Source organism: Amblyomma mixtum, chromosome 4 (assembly GCF_055824585.1).
Source record: "Amblyomma mixtum isolate Tamu chromosome 4, ASM5582458v1, whole genome shotgun sequence".
Classification (NCBI taxonomy): domain Eukaryota; kingdom Metazoa; phylum Arthropoda; class Arachnida; order Ixodida; family Ixodidae; genus Amblyomma; species Amblyomma mixtum.
In genome coordinates this window covers 19253784-19271390 of record NC_143015.1, presented here as the reverse complement: position 1 = coordinate 19271390, position 17607 = coordinate 19253784, and the positions used below count along the sequence as shown (strand labels likewise).

Here is a 17607-nt window from a genome sequence, read left to right as displayed (position 1 = left end):
GGGAACCGATTATGCCACTGTATGTTAACTGAGTTCAATTGGTGACGCATACATCAGCATGGACAGTGAAGACCATTAATTGCGTGAGAGAGGTTTTTTCTCATGCGTTCACGTAAGTACTACGCTTTTTTTGTAATTATCATTGTAAGGTACATCTTGCATGCATTAAATTGCGTGCACTGGCTGTGTACGGAATGACCCTTCTGTACTGCGTGAAAATTATGCAGGAATGATGCACGAAATGATGTGGTAAAAATGTCAGTTGAGCTGTTTTAAATGGTGCGTCGACACACATTATCTGCATTGGGGGAAAGGCTGTAACGTAGACATGATGTGTATTTTAAGAAATATCTCTTTTTGACTGAAAGTAACGGGAAAATATATTTGCGTAAATAAATCTATATAATTATGTTCTCTGTTCTGTACACATTAGACCTACGCTGCGGTTACCATTGCTGACCAGCAGTGCAATCTATTTTAACGTGCCACAACAGCAATGGAACGGTGTACGAAAACCCAAGTAAAATGCGGCGCGTGGCAGCGCGCAGCAAGCGGACGACGATACATCCACCCACCTCCCCTAGCGGGCCCGATTGGGGCCAGTCCACCCGTGAAGCAGACGTCATGCGAACACTCCACATGCCCGCGAGTTTCAGTCGTCCATTGTCATGGAATTAACTCGTACAGCATTCGCTATGACAGTAACTTAGGAGAAATTGGCGCTACCGTCTTTAATTCGTGGCCTCTGGATGCTTTAGGAAATTTCTCCACCCCGTTAATACGCTTAAAAAAATCAAGCCGCACTGAATAGAATAAAGAAGTTCTCAAACTTGATAGGATTCATATAACCTATAACTACCGGCTCTTTCGTGGCCACGAGGATGGCAGCCCTCGACCGAAATCCAAAATCTCCATCACGCAACCACTTTCGGAATGACAAGGATCTGGTTCGACTACGATTGGACTGGCCGCGCAGCTTCGCCAAATCTGCATCTAGCTCGTTCCCGATAGATTAGACCACATTGGAAAGTGCTCATGTGACAGCGATCGTAGAAATGAATGCATATTAGTCGCTGCCTAATTACCAATGCGGTTTAACACGGAAGTATCAGGAATGTTTTCGAACACATATGCACGTAGTCTTCTGTACTAAAGGCGACGACGAAACGCGTCTTGTTGCGTACGGTTTTGTAGTGCTTTTGATAAGAGATGTTATTAATTATTATGTTATTATTGTTTCTCTTCGACTTCAAATCGTGCCGCAGCGCTTTGAGAAAAATGTATGGTTGCCATGGTTTACGGTTTGAAAATTATGTCCTATTTTTTTCGCCACTCAGGAGTACCGAAAGTATATTGGCATATGTGTGAATGTTTAAAATTTTTTCAATGGAGATAATTCTTCTTCGTCAAGCGTATTCATATTAGGGAAAAATGATGTCTACTTAATTTCGAAGAAAAAAAAATCCGGTTTAAAGTAAACGGCTAAAAGCTCGAAATTTCCTCCGATTTGGAGAAGCTTGACATGTTATATGCCCAGTGCACTTCGTATGAGACAAAATGGGCTGAAAATACCATTGGAAATTACATTGTCAAATGAGAACAATTTTTCGGGAAGGAATTATATATGACGCTTTACCACACGCCTGCACGCTTGAAAAGTTGAAATATGTATCTAACATCGCTATCGGGCTACTGTATTAATAAGACTTGGCTCACTCGCGTCAGTTGCTTCAATAATCCGATTAACAACGAGGAAAAACTGACTCGTCAGATATCGCCGGTCTTGTCGAAGCAAGAGACTAATACACAGCTCAGTGGCTGAGGGCAGTGCCGCTCGGCATTTGTAATTGAAAGGCTGTGCGCTAAAAAGTCGTTCACAGGAAAAAGGATAGCGGTGACAGGAAAGAAGCACATTCTTTCCTGTCATCTCTATCCTTTTTCCTGTGAACGTCTTTTTAGCGCACAGCCTTCCAAATATGAATATGTACCAACTAGCCCGTCAAAAAGCCTTACTTCGGCATCTGTAGCCTGCAGGACATTTAGTACCCATCGTCACAATTAATGCGAACCTCCGCGTAGCTTTCGTTTGTTCTGGGTGCATAGTATTAGTACTTATAATACTTCTACTACGAATAATAGTATTAATAGCAGTAATGTAATTTAAGCCCTACCAGTGAGCGTTGAGCAACCTTCATGGAAAAGCGAAGTCGGCCTGCTTTTGTTAGGCACCTCGCGGGTTGCGCAGCGCTGTCACCAGAGGGCGCCACTTGTCCAGACATACGCGACGTTCGATGGAAACCCAGCTTGCAAGGCACACAAATGAACTCACGAAGGCGTGGGGCGCATACTGTGAGAGCCACGAAGGTAGCGAAAGCCGACAGAGCCCTATATCACCTTCCGGGAGACTCTCGTCGCCACCCTGTTTGATTATTGCAGCCTGCGAGCTATGCGAAAGTCCAATCGCCACGCGAAGCAAGCCACTAGCTTGGACATGCCGCCGGAAACAGCGAACTTGTTGTCAACAGTGACCAAAAACGGCCGGGTGGTTGTGCATCTTGGGAACAGCGCGCTAGTACACAGTACACTACTGACCATAAAACGGGCTGAGAAACAAACAAGTTCAAAGTAAGCGCGACTATGTTTATACTTTTATTAACGCATTCCGTGACAGCTGTTCCGGATCATTAGAGGGAAATCACTAGCTGAATAAGAATGGTGTGGAGCGCATGTATGGCAGGTTCTTTAAGATCATGAATGGCAGTTTACCAATATCCCTCAAGAGAAAAGTTTACAACAGGTGTATCTTACCAGTACTCACCTATGGGGCAGAAATGTGGAGGCTAACAAAGGGGGTTTAGCTTAAATTAGGGACAATGCAGCAAGCTATGGAAAGAAAAATGATAGCGGGCGGAGTGGGTGAGAGAACAAACGCGCGTTAATGATATCCTACTTGAAATCAAGAGGAAGAAGTGGGCCTGGGCAGGGCATGTAATGCGAAGGCAAGATAACCGCTGGTCTTTGATGGTAACGGAGTGGATTCCAAGAGAAGGCAAGCGTAGCAGGGGGCGGCAGAAAGTTAGGTGGGCGGAAGAGGTTAGGAAATTTGCGGGAATACGGTGGCCGCAACTGGCGAAGGACAGGGTTAATTGAAGAGACATGGGAGAGGACTTTGCCTGGCAATGGGCGTAGTCAAGCTGCTGCTGCTGCTGCTGATGATGATAATTACGTCAATCTTAGTTGAACGTGTCTTGAGGGAGAGGTGCAGGTCGCACCGCCAGTTGAGTCAGTACACTCGAAACAAAAATGCACCACTATGGAAGCTGCATTCTAGCGCATTGGCTCTTGTAGAAGGGAGTGCGGTAGAAGAAAAATAAGTTGCAGTTTGAGGATGTTGGTAAAACATAACATGAAAGTTTGAGCGCACAACCAGACCAGGAGAGTGGTGAAGAAAGACAGGAACATACGAGCGTCACTAGCAAAAATTTGTTATGAACAGAGCGGAAAATAAGGGCAAGTCATGGTGTGGCATCACACATGCGCAGCCAATAAAATAATGAGTGACAACACAAATACTGCCATTTTTTATAAAATAGCGAAATAGACTCACAAGGTTCACACCCCCTTCAGCGCAGTTGTCTTGGTAAACGGCACTTGGAAAACATCAGTTGCCATATTTCGTCAGAAAAAAGCTCAGCTTTTTACACACTGGTGATTAGTTAGTTAGTTATATGGGGTTTTATGGCGCATAAGCAACTATGGCTATCATGCGCCAAACACAAGGTTAGATGATGTTGTGTTAAGTGTATAGAAGTTACATTATATTAAATTTAAAACATTGGCTTTCTTTAGAAACTTACAAACAAGTGAAAACTCGACGAGTGTTTGCTCGCCTAAAAGTAATGCGGGATGAAATGGAATGTGTTCATTGTAAAATACCGTAAAAATTTTCTTTCGAAGTTCTTCGAGATGCGAACAAGAGATTAAAATGTGATTCACTGTGAGCTCCTCACCACACATTTCACACACAGGTTTGTCTTTTTTTGTTAATAAGAAGTTATGGGTGATGTGTGTGTGGCCTATGCGTAAACGACATAAAATTACTTCGATAAAACGTTCTTTATGACGGCATGATTTCCATTCTTTCAAAATAGGCTTTACAGTATGCAGCTTGTTGTTTCTTTCATTTTCCCAAGAAGCTTGCCATTTGGCTCTTAGTTTGCTATGCACTAACTTCATGTAATCCCTCGGAGGCAAACCCACATGTTTCACCTCCATGGCTCTGGCTGTGCAGCACACATGTCGGCTCTCTCATTATCCCTAATGCCAACGTGACTGGGAACCCAGCAGAATTTCATAACATGTTTTCGTGTTGTGACCTTTACTATATTGTGTATGATGCTTCCAATCAGTGGCTCTGTGGCATTATTGGAGTTTAATGCTGTAAGGACGCTCAGTGAATCTGTATAAATGATGCTATTTTTGATGTTTTCATTTGTTATTTTCTGTACCGCAACACTAATAGCATAACACTCCGCGGTGAAAACTGTAGCACATGAGGGCAGTCGTACTGCATTTTCATTTTTTCCTTGTATTACTGCGCTTCCTACATGAGCATGAGTTTTTGACCCGTCAGTATAAAATGCAGTGTAATTTCTGTATTTTTCTTGTAGTGCTAGATATTCTTGTATTATATGGTCGTGTGGCGTACAGGTTTTACTGAAGCGTGTTAGTGTGACGTCACACACTGTGGGGAGAGTGTACCACGGTGATAGCGCTTCGTGTCTTGGGGCAATATTTTTGATTTCATTTAGTATGTTCACAGCTTGGCATTTTTCTTCGAAGCGCAAGAGCAACGGCTTAATTGCATGGGGCTTGTTGTTGAAGAGCATTCGGGATGGGCATTTCGTGACAATTGGGTAACAGAGATGTTTGGGCTGTGAAAGGATTTTGAGGATGTATGTACAAGTTAGTGCAGTTCTTCGATCTTCTAAGGAAGGTTCATTCGTTTCCACATACAGACTTACTATTGGTGAAGTTCTGTAAGCACCTGAAGACAACCTTAAACCAAGATTGTGGATAGGATCCAGTCGTTTTATGTAGGATGGTCTTGCTGAGCCATATACGATGGACCCATAGTCTAACTTAGAGCGAACCAGAGAACGGTATATGTGTAACAGGCATGCCCTATCAGACCCCCAGCGTTTTCTTGACAGTAGTTTCAGTACATTGAGGGCCTGGGAAGCTTTTTTCTTTAGGCTGTTTATATGTGGCAAGAAACTGAGCTTTTTATCAAAAGTTACCCCTAGAAATTTATGCTCTTGTTTGACTGGTAATGGGGTCTGGTTTAGATATAGTGTGGGGTCGGCCTGTAGGCCTCGTCTCAAAGAGAATAGAACCGCTACTGTTTTCTGAGGAGAAAATCTAAATCCGTTTCTATCTGCCCAGGTGGCCAGTTTATTTAGTGTTATTTGTATCTGTCGCTCACAGGTAGGTATGCTGGAAGACGTGCATGCTATTTGGAGGTCATCTACGTAAACTGAGTACATTATGGATTTTGGGATTACTTTTCCTATGGAGTTCATTTTGATGATGAATAAGGTCGTGCTGAGGGTGCACCCCTGGGGTACGCCAGTTTCTTGTATAAAAGTGTTGGAGAAGGTTGCGCCTAGGCGGACTCGGAACGTGCGGTTGGTTAGGAAGTCGTTCAAACAGCTCAGCATCCTGCCGCGGATACCTAGGTCCGCTAGGTCACGGAGGATACCGAACCTCCACGTGGTATCGTAAGCCTTCTCCAGGTCGAAGAAGACCCCGATACAGTGTTGCTTGTGGATGAACGCTTCCCGGACTGTGTTCTCAAAGCGAACAAGGTGATCAGTTGTGGAACATGCCTTTTTAAACCCGCATTGGTGTATATCTAAAAGTTGCCGGGACTGAAGTGTGAAGGTTAGTCTGATGTTTAGAATGCTTTCGAATGATTTTGCTATACAGCTAGTGAGTGCTATTGGCCTGTAACTGGTGGGACTAGTTGGTGGTTTGCCAGGTTTAGAAAAGGTACTATGATTGCTTCTCTCCATGCTTGGGGGATTTCTCCACTCATCCATATTTTATTGAAAAATTTTAGGAGAGCCTCTATGGCAGTCTCAGAGAGGTGAGCAAGCATGGCATAATGTATATTGTCTGGGCCTGGTGCTGTCTTTTTACCGGATGTTAGTACTGTGTTTAGTTCCTGCATTGTAATAAGCTGATTGTAGTCTTCATGTATGCATGTTCTGAGGGGAAGTTTTTGTTTTTCTACTATTGTTTTGTGCTTTTGAAAGGAGTGTGTGTAGTTGGCTGAGCTTGATACTGTAGCAAAATGCTCACCCAATATGTTTGCCTGTTCTTCTAATGTTTTTTGAGTACCGGGTGTTGTTAGCATTGGAAATGTGAAAGGAGTAAAATTTCCAGTGAATTTACGCACCTGCTCCCACATTTTTTTGGATGTTATTGAGCTGTTTATCGAGGATATGTACTGTTGCCATGATGCCCTTTCTGCGTTGCGTCTGATGTATCGTGCTTTTGCTCTTGCTTTTTTAAAGTTTATGAGATTGTCATGTGTTGGATATCTCCGAAAAATGCCCCAGGCTTTGTTTTGTTTCTTTTTTGCATCTTTACATTCTTTTGTGTGCCAGTATTTGTGATTTTGTTTTACTATTCCAGAGGATTGAGGAATAGCTAAATGTGCGGCAGCTAAGATACAATTCGTGAATTTTTCATTTATCTCATTGATGTCAACATTTTCTAAAACTATTTTCTCTAATGTAGCTTGTGCTGTAAAAAGTTGCCAGTCAGCTAAATTTAGCTTCCAACACCGTGGTTTTGTGGGAATAACTGTTAGCGAGGATGAAAGACTTATTACGACAGGGAGATGATCACTTCCATGTGGATTGTCTAAAACACTCCAGTTAAAATCGTTAAAAACAGACGGTGAACTAAAAGACAAATCTAAAACACTCATTTTCCCCGAGGTTGGGGAGCAGTATGTAGGCTTATTAGAGTTGAGTAAACAGACGTCATTGCATAAAATAAAATCCTCTACGAGATGGCCTCTAGCGTCAGTTTTTTCACTTCCCCAAAAATGTGAATGTGCATTAAAATTTCCAACTACCAGGTATGGCTCTGGTAGCTGCTCTAAAAGATCCTCTAAGTCATGTAGTGTTAAATTAAAGTGCGGATCGATATATAGTGAGCACACTGTGATGGTTTTATGGGCAACCAGAGTGGCTGCGACAGCTTCAAGTCTTGTTTTTAGTTTAAGCTCTCGAGCCGGGACGCCGTTTTTAACTATGATGGCTACGCCTCCCGATAGTCGGCTCGCCTGTTCCCGATCGCGGCGGAAAACAGTGTAATTCTTTAGAAAGTTATTTTTTTGGGGACCTAAATTTGTTTCTTGTAGACATAAGGCGACAGGAGCATGTGCTCCTAGTATGTCTTTTATGTCACTGTAATTGTGTAAAAGTCCTCTACAATTCCATTGTATTATGAAAGCCATCTTATTTTTGTGTTTGTATCGGGTGAAAAACTAGATCAAGTTTTTGATGGCCCCGTGACTCGGGGCCTGTCTTTTTTTGATCGATCCAGAGAGCTCCGCCGACCGTCCGACGTGGACGGCGCGGGGCTGCCCGGGGTCGTGCCCATCGCCTCTGCGGAGGCGCTGGACGACCGTGCAGAAGGCACGTTCACGTTCGAGTTTGACCTCGACCTGTGGGAAGAGGTCTTGAGGCCCGCCGACCCGGGGGTCTGCGTTGCCTCCTTTGGGGTTTGCGGAGTAGCGCTAGCTACTCCACACGGGGGCGCGGGTGGCCCCGCCACAGGCTCACTGCGTGTGGCCTGGACAGGTGCCGTAGCCTGGTGTGGTGTGCCGCGCCCACGCACCACATCGGCGAAGTTTGTTTTTGCAGTGAAGGAGAATTTGTTTGTCTGAGCGTATTGCCTTCGTGCTTCTTTGAAAGAAATGTTTTGTGTATTCTTGAGAGTAATAATTTCTTTTTCTTTTTTCCATGAAGGACAAGCTCTGGAGTAGGCAGCATGGTCTCCTTCACAGTTTGCACACCGTGGGTTAGCAACACATTCTTCGGATTGGTGTTCCTTCGAAGAGCATTTTGCGCAAGTTTTGCGGCCGCGACAACTCTGTGAGCCGTGGCCAAATCTCTGGCAGTTGAAACATCTTCGTGGGTTGGGAATATATGGTCTTACATTTATTTTCAGATATCCGACTTCTATGCTTTCAGGCAGTATGCTGGTGTTGAAAGTGAGGATGAGGTGTTTCGTGTCAATTTCTTTGTTGTCCTTCCTGATCTTTATTCGCTGAACATTTATGACATCTTGATCAGTAAGGCCCTCAAGCATTTCTTTTTCAGAGAGGTGGACAAAGTCGATTTCAGATATGACGCCTCGGACAGTGTTTAGAGATCGATGTGAAGTAACGGAGATCGGAATCTCCCCTATGGACACGAGGTTTGAGAGTTTAGAGTACTGGACGGTGTCATGCAATTCGAGCAGTAAGTCACCACTGGCCATTTTTGATACCTTGTACCCAAGGCCCAAGGTATCTGTCAAGCACTTTGCTACCAGGAACGGAGATATCAGTCTTGCTTGTTTTTCTTCTGCATTGCTATGTACAACATGGAATTTCGGGAAAGTTATCTTTCTTTTTTGGAAAAAGTCGCTTGCATCGGTCCGCCCTCTTTTCAGAGAGCGATCAGGTTTTGAAAGGGGGGGAGCCATAAAAAATTGATGTTTTTCGGTCATGGTGCCAGCCACCCACCATGGAGTCCAACAAGGGGACGCGACAGGAACTTGAAAGAAAGTCCTGCCTACGCCAGCTGTACACCTTAACTATAACCTAATATGACTCAACTCAGGGTAGTTGGTCACACACGGTTAACCCTCGCCGCCAGGAAAAAAAGGAAAAAACGAAGAAGAGAGGAGGATACAGGAAGGTTGTAAGAAAGGGAATAGGAAAGTGAAAGATAGAGGGGAGGACAGGAAAAGGCGACTGCCGATTTCCTCCGGTTGGGTCAGGCCGGAGGTGCCGTCTACAGGAAGCTGGGGCCAAAGTGGTGTGTTGCCTCCGCCGAGGGGCCTTAAGGGTCCAAACGCTCGGCATCGGCTCAACCACCAGGATCCCCTTTTCCCCGGACACGGCGATGCCACGCACGGCTTAAGCGCGGATGCTCGGGTCCGTGGTGATGCATTGTTCACCATCATCCCCCTGCGGGGATGTCCCTGCGGATGCTCGGGTTAACCCCGTGGTGTCGCCACTCACCAACGTCTGCATGCTGCAGACGCCTCCCTGCGGGGAACACACTGATGACCCGTTCTAGGTGAAGAACTGCGACGCTGTTTCGTATTACATAAAGTTATCCACTCAAATGCATCTCAATTCCTTTTTCGAAGGTATTAAAGATCGGTTCTATACGTTATTACAACTAGCAAGCCTTCGTGCGTTCAAGGCTGTACGACACGTTTGTAAATGTCGCTCTCCAGAATGCGACCAAAACTCAGAGCAGAGTCTTTTAAAGCTGAGTTTTGCCTCCGATCTACTTTTATTCACTGGAACAGGCGGCCATATCTGAAAAAAAAAATGGAATCGTATATGTTCTTGTATTGCTCCCATCCTGAGTGAGTGGTTTTTAGCATAATTTGACAGGGGCCTTTGCTGGCGCCTTGCTGAATATAATGCCATCCTCATAATCAGCTTGACAGCGCCCACTGCAGGGCACATGTCTCCTACATTACTCGCAAGTTAACCATGTCTTTTGACAGTTGCGCCCAACATATCTCTGCAAACTTCTTAATCTCATCCGCCCACCTAACTTCCTGCCGCCCCCTCATATGCTTGTCTTCTCATCGAGTCCACTCCGTTACCCTTATGGACCAGCGGTTATCTTGTCTTCACATTACATGCCCTACCCAAGCTCACTACTTCCTCTTTATTTCAACGAGGATATCATTAACCGGCGTTTGTTCCCTCACAAACTCTACCCGCTTCCGGTCTCTTAACGTTACACATACCATTTTTCTTTCCATAGCACATTGTGTTGTCCTTAACTTAACGTGAACCGTTCAGCCTCCACGGTTCTGCCCCATAATCCTGTGCAGAAACATACAGATGCTGTATTCTTTACTCTTGAGGTATTTTGGTAAACTGCTAGTCATGATCTCAGAGAACGTTCCCTTTTTTATCCTTCTCAGTTACTTCCCCTCATAATCCGGATCAGCGGTCACTACCTGCCCTAAGAACGCATTCACTTACAAATGCCAGCACCTCGCTATCGATTGTTAACTGTTGTTCCCTTGCCAGACCGTTGAACATTACTTTGATTTTTCTGATGTAAGGCGTAAAATTTGGCTAGTTGGTTCTAGAGCTCAGTCATTTTAAAACTGCGCAAAGAAGACGGGCCGACAAGACGAGGCTCGAACGACCACACGCTGTGCTTTGTGTGGTCTTGTTTGTATCTCGTAAAGAAGTCCTGTGCTTTTCTACACAACATCTTGCGCTTCTCGCCTCACGATTACCTGCCAATATCCCACTCGTTATGTGGCGCTGAAGAATTTTGTCGACTGGCCTGCTTACGCTGAGTGAGGTCTCAGACGAGCGACACGTTGTGGACACACACGCTCCAGTGGATTTAGTCCGCATTTGGACGCAACTACGTAAGCAAGCTTTGTACAAGAAGTTTTCGTTGAGGTTTCGCCAATTACGCCGATATTAAACGCCCTTGTGGTGGGTTACCTAGCGTTTATTGAATAGCATGGCCAATTTTCCGTTTCTATTCTGTCTCTGAAGTCTGATGCTTTCATGTTTTGGCGTTTCTTTAGATTTTTTGTCATCTCTGAGAGGAGGAGGAGGAAAAAGTTTATTAAAGAGGGGGAGTTGTACGAGCTTATAGTTGTGGTCCTCATTCCAGGGCTCCGCTGGGTTAAACTGCCCCGTGGACCTCTGTGTAAAGGGCCCGTTGGTTCTCCACGTTATCGCTGGTAAGCAGCGCCTCCCGCCGCTCAAAATAAGTGTTTTTCTCCTCTAGAGTATTTGGTTTGGCCCCACATCCCCACGAAATGTTGAAGAGTGCAGGGCGGACCTGGCACCAGGGACATGTGCCGGAGTATAATCTTGGGTGTATGGGATGTAGTCTATGGACGTCTGGAAATGTGTTCGTCTTTATCTGCCGCCTAGAGACTTTAGCTGGGGTGTCTAATTTCCTATGAGGTGGGGGAAGTATCTCCTTTGGAAACGTTGAAACTAGAGACGTTCGTTCGTTATACATTGAATGAGGAGGATTAAAAGCGGGCATGGCGTTTGGCCGCGCTCGAGCGATGATGCCTCGAGCTTGGCATGTTCCTTCTCGTTTCCCACCAGTCCCACGTCAACGTTACTAGACTAGCTTCAGTTGTCAAACTCCGCGGCGCTGCGCGGAACCGCCACCGGCCCGCGCCTTCGTGGCGCTGCAGTCGCACCCAGCTTCACTTCTCAACTAACCGGTTAGGAGAACGGGCTGGACGAAGTACGCGGTGCAGCGCTGGCGTGTTTTGCGGGTGCTCGTTCACGGCGGATTTCAGCAAGCATGCAATCTACGGAGATTTAGTCTTCGCCGCATGTGTTAACATCAGCAAACGATGCCGACGTGCTGCGTTCCGGGCTGCAAAAGCGGCTACCGGAACGATGCTAACAGTTCGGAGCGCCATTTTTTCTGTGCCCCAAGCAATGAGACGCTTCGCTCGGCGTGGAACAGAGCGATTCCTCGTGCCGACCGGGAACTCTCTGCAAAATCCAAGGTGTGTGATTTGCACTTCCATGAGCAGGATATCTTGAAGAGTTATGTGCACGTTATAAACGGACAGACAGTTGAGGTGCCACGGGGCAAGTGGACGCTTGCCGGGGTGTGGTGCCGAAATTGTTCCCGAACCTTCCTTCGTACCTTTCGAAGCCGTCCGAAAAAAAAAACGAAAACGAAGGGAGCAAAACACTGCACAAGCAGGTCTCACGAGGTCACTTTCAAGTGGCGGTCAATGTGAAGACGCAGAAGAAATGCAAATCGTTTGTAGCTCAGGTTCCGGTCTGGAAGCTTTGAAGGAAGTCACTTTAAGTGATATGGAAGGCGTTCGGTTACCGTCGTTGTGGCGGATGCTGAGTCTTGAGGACGCCAATGGCAAATATGTCGTGTTTTTCACTCTGAAAACAAAACAAAGGCTCCCGCAAATTGAAAAATGCGTTGCAGTGGGGACTGACAACAACTCTACACCCGTTGCCTACACATCATCATACAAATATCTTGGCCTGCACATGACACCATCGCTATCATGGATAACACATATTGAAACCATTTGCTCCGAAGCCTCACGCGTTCTCGGCTACATGCGGCGTAGTCTCTCCGACTCATCCTCAGACATTAAAAAGCTAGCATATCTCACATTCGTCAGACCAAAGCTTGAATACGCATCAGCCATCTGGAACCCGTCACAATCATACCTCGCCGCTAACCTCGAAGCCATTCAAAGCCGTGCAGCACGATTTATCACCTCGAACTATTCAAGAATTTCCAGCGTCACCTCAATGAAAAGAGACCTCGACTTGCCGTCCCTCGAATCACGCCGCATCATATCTCGTTTGTGCCTACTTCACACATTCTATTATCACCCTCGGTCCAGACATGAGCTACTAACAACACCACTACGAAGATCTTCCCGTTTAAGCCACAGCCAGTCTCTAGCACGAATTTCCACCGCACCCTTGCAATGAGTAGCTCATTTTTCCCTCATGCAATAGTCTTATGGAATTCCTTACCCGAAAACATAGCCGAATGCACAGACAGAAAACAATTCCGTAATAAGCTAAAACTTCAGCCATCCTGAATACTGTCCGCTTTGTACTCTTTTGTTACTTAGTTTAGTTGCATTTCTGCGCCTTAGCGTAATGTTGTTTCTCTTGCGCTTGCTTGTTTGCTGTTATTTGACTTAGATGTATGTCTGCATTTTTTACTGTATTTTTTTTTCTTGCTTTTGTTTTTGCTTGCCTTCATTGTATTTTGTATTTTGCTCTTCACATTTTTCCACGTTCAAGATTTTTTTACATCATGTTAATTCGCCTCCCCCTTATGTAATGCCCTCGGGCCCTTAAGGAGAAAATAAATGAAATGAAATGAAATAAACCTAAACTAGTCTTCGAGGGGCAAACATTAAACCGTGTTAGCGCTCAGAAATTTCTGGGTGTACATTTCCACGAAAACTTGAGCTGGACACACCACATAAACTATTTGACTATGGACCTCGCGAAATCTATTGGAATGCTAAATAGATTTAAGTATATGCTCCCAGCGTGGTTCAAGCGCCAGCTTTATTATACCATGATTAATTCAAGATTACAATACTGCATACTAGTTTGGGGCACCACTACCACTGGTAATTTGGAACGTCTTCATATTCTTCAAAAGAAATCCATCCGATTCATAGAAAATGCAGCGTTGCGAGAACACACAGCTCCACTGTTCGTAAAAAATGAAATACTTGCAATTACAAGTATATTTCGACAGCGCTTGGCACTGAACATATTCACTCACATAAAAAGTAACCTAAATTCATTTCTTGGGAAGTACCGACGTCAAGAATGCGGCTATAACTTTAGGGCAAATTCATTTGCTAAGAAAAAAGTCAGAATTTCCTATGGTACACAATCGTTTGACTACCAGATTCCAGTCCTTTTAAATTTGTTTCCAGAGCTTATTAACATCGCAGTGAATGTACAGTCACCGTATACTTATAAAGCACGGATAAAAAAAGTACTCCTGGTAGAAAAAAAATGACCTGTCTCCTTGTTATCTCATTTAGGTTTGTGTTTCGTTTGTATTGCTGTGTTCCTTGATAGATTATTGAATTATGTCGATACAAATGTTGCTTTTTCATGCTTTTGACACTGTAATAATTTTCTAGTTAGGAGCTAATCTTTTGTTGAGATAAATATTTATGCAACTGTGGTTCTTACCTTTTGACACAATAATAACTAACAGGTTGTGATGTAAGCTTTTTTTTTGAACGAAAATTCTCTTGTTTTCTTTAGTACTTACGGTTTTAATTTCATATAATGCTTGTGCACAATGCTTCTGTTTTCTGCACATAATGAAAGGTGCAATATATTTCTTTCAACGGCTTTTGTAGCACAGAGAGTGCAATGTATCTCGCCAGGAGGCGAGGCCTTGTCAGGCGTAGATGAAACGCCTTTTGCCTCGTCTTCCTTGGTAGAATATTCCTCTTTTAAACTCTCTTGCTCATGATGTATACTTGCTTTCTACCAGAAATAAAGTGAATTTGAAAAAGCGGTGGTCCACTGCCGCCACTGCGTACTAGTCATCGTCCGAGTATGCTGCGGCGTCCAGATAAACACCACCGGAGGAACTGGCTAGGCGTTGGCGTAGGTAGGATACTCGCGCTCGTCGTCTGCCTCTGTGAACGTCTTGAAGCATATATTTTTCTATCCGAGAGACGCTGACATATTTCCTGTGTTGTTTTTCTAAGGAGGATTGAGCATCCATTGCACGGATGCCCGCAAGCGTGCCTACTCGGTGTAGGACAGCTCGTCCAGCTTGGGTGGTCTGAAGTCTCACTATATCAGATGCACGAATGGCTTCTGTTAGCTCTGTAAAGGTGTTGAAGATTCCTAGGGTGATCAGACGCTCCGTCGTAGTGTATTTAGCAAGGTTAAGGGCCGTCTTGATTTACCCCCTTATGATGGTGTCAACTTGCTGCTGCTCTCCCTTTGTTAGCGTGTGAAAGGGTAGTCCGTATGTGATTCGGCTAAGTACCAGTGCTTGCACCAGCCGATCACTGTCTTCTCGCATTCCTTGGCGGTGCTTGGTAATGCGGCTCATCATGCGATCTTTCTGGTTTGCGGTGGTTTTGAGATTCTGGATGGTGTGGGTGACGCGGAGGTTGTTCTGTACCCAAAGACTAAGGATGCGGATCAGGTTAATTTCTGTAATGGCGTGACCCTAGATCGTGAGGTTGATGAAAACTGTAGACACGTATCTCGGGCCATGTACTCGTGTGACCTACAATATCTCTTGGGCGCAGTGCAGGCAGTTTTGAGAGGCAAAGTCCTAGACAATCCCTGCATCTTAGTGTAGGCTCATTTCTTTTTGGTCCAAGGAATCCTTTGTGGCTCATATAGTTATATTGTCACGGCTTGACGTAAAGGCCGGCGGCGAGAACAGGTGAAGACAGAGAGCACAAAACAAACAGGCAGGTCCACCCGCAGCAACGTCATCGTCGGCGCGCCGCAATCGCTACTCGTCTTTTTCTTCCACTCGCGACACTACCTCCCCCTATAAAGAATCATCGTCCCGATGCTAACACGGAAGCAAAGGCACACGAAGGAAAACCACACACGCGCCCAGCAACTCCTGCTGGCCAGTGTAAAAGGGAGTGGGAAAATCAGTTCGGGTCCAGGCGATCATCGCGCGTAATACGGCTTAAGTCGCACTACGTGCACTATTTCAGGGCGGGGTGGACGACGTGATGACGGTCGGGTTCCTTCGGGCAGCACCTCGTAATTAAGTTCACCGAGGCGGCGAACAACTGTACACGGGCCGAAGTAGCGCTTCATAAGTTTTTCGGATAGACCTCGACGGCGCACCGGCGTCCACACCCAGACCTTGTCTCCAGGGTAAAAATAGACGTCGCGTCGACGGAGATTGTACCGACGAGCGTCGGCATGTTGTTGATGTTGGGTACGGAGTCTAGGGAGTTGCCGAGCTTCTTCTGCGCGCTCGCAGACTAGTCGGGAATCATCGGCGACGTCGACAGGTGGCTCGTGCGGTAGCATAGCGTCAAGCATCGTGATGACCTGTCTTCCATGGACCAGCTGGAAAGGGGACATACCTGTCGTCTCCTGGAGAGCGGTATTATAAGCGAATGTAACGTAGGGCAGTACCGCGTCCCAAATGCGGTGGGCGACATCAACGTACATGGCGGTCATGTCGGCCATGGCCTTGTTCAGCCGCTCCGTCAGCCCATTCGTTGGCGGATGGTACGCAGTAGTTCGGCGGTGGCTGGTGCAGCTGAGACGGAGGATCTCCTCTGTGAGCTTGGCCAGAAACGCGGCACCCCGGTCAGTGATCAAAACAGCAGGGGCACCATGACGGAGCACAATGCACTCAATAAAAAATTGGGCTGCCTCAACAGCTGTCGCCGACGGAAGTGATCGGGACTCCGCGTATCGTGTTAGGTAGTCCGTCGCTATGATAACGTACCTGTTGACCGACTGCGACGTTGAAAATGGACCAAGAAAATCCATTCCGACAGTGTGGAACGGAACAGGTGGTGGTTCGAGTGGTTGGAGAAGGCCAGCTGGTCGTATGGGCGGTGTTTTGCGCCTTTGACACTCTCGACAAGTTCTTATGTAGTGACGGACGTACTTAGGAAGTGTCGGCCAGTAGTACCGTTCTCGAATACGTGAAAGTGTCCGGCTGTAGCCAAGGTGACCAGCTGTAGGATTGTCGTGGCAAGCTTGGGCGACCTCGGTGCGCAGGTCTTCCGGCAAAACAAGGAGCCACGACCTCGGGCTGCTCTCGAAGTTCTGCTTGTACAAAACACCCTGCATTATCTTGAACGTCGGCAGTATGCGCTGGAAAATGCGAGGCACCGCAGCTTCGTGGCCTTCCAAGTGCGCCATCAGCTGATCAAGCTGAGGATCACTGCGTTGCCGAGCAGCCATATCTGCCGTGTCCAATGCCCAAGGAAGCCGTCCTCTTCGTCATTTTCGCCTCCCGGTGCCGGCTCCACGGGGGCTCGAGACAAGCAGTCAGCATCATGATGTTTGCGGCCGGACTTGTAGGTGATGGTGACGTTGTACTCCTGTAGCCGAAGGCTCCACCGAGCAAGGCGGCCTGCTGGATCCTTAATATTGGCGAGCCAGCCCAGCGAATGGTGATCGGTGACGACACGAAAAGGGCGACCGTACAGATAGGGCCGGAATTGGGTGATGGCCCAGATGACAGCGAGGCACTCTTTCTCAGTTGTCGAGTAATTGCCCTCCGCCTGCGAAAGAGCTCGGCTGGCATACGCAATAACCCTCTCAGCGCCGTCCTGAAATTACACAAGCACTGCCCCAAGTCCTTTGTTGCTGGCGTCCGTGTGGAGTTCAGTGTCGGCGTCTTGATCACAATAGCCTAGTATGGGGGATGTTGCAAGGGCGTGTTTTAATTGGCGGAACGCTGATTGCTGCTCCTCGGTCCACTCAAAGGCAACGTTATCCTTCGTCAGGCGGTAAAGTGGCGCCGCGATCTGGGCAAAGTTCCGTACGAAACGTTGGAAGTATGCGCAGAGACCAAGAAAGCTTCTGACGGTCTTCTTGTCCGACGGTGGAGGGAAGGATGCGACGGCAGCAGTTTTCTCGGGATCTGGCTTCACACCCACTTGGCTGACGATGTGACCAAGGAACTTGAGTTCACTGTATGCGAACCGGCACCTCGAAGGCTTGAGCGTGAGTCCGGCGTTCAGACGAGCTTGAAGAACCACTTCAAGAGGCACCAGATGGTCGGCGAAAGTGCTTGAGAAGATGACAACGTCATCCAG

General features: G+C 46.4%; 2 protein-coding genes across 2 annotated transcripts in view; one reads left to right on the top strand and one right to left on the bottom strand.

Annotated features, from left to right (window-relative positions):
• Positions 1-17607, top strand: part of LOC149345811 (uncharacterized) — a 175115-nt gene that overhangs the window by 29206 nt on the left and 128302 nt on the right. The gene's annotated exons all lie outside the window — the stretch shown is intronic.
• LOC149345814 (uncharacterized) lies at positions 6429-9125 on the bottom strand. The gene has a single exon (XM_089586235.1). It carries the CDS (start codon positions 8788-8790, stop codon positions 7567-7569), a length of 1224 nt encoding a protein of 407 aa, XP_089442361.1. The 5' UTR covers positions 8791-9125; the 3' UTR covers positions 6429-7566.

Bases quoted from the DNA above. Each gene is read 5' to 3' on its own strand.
- LOC149345814 (XM_089586235.1), bottom strand. From the start codon at position 8,790: ATGACCGAAAAACATCAATTTTTTATGGCTCCCCCCCTTTCAAAACCT.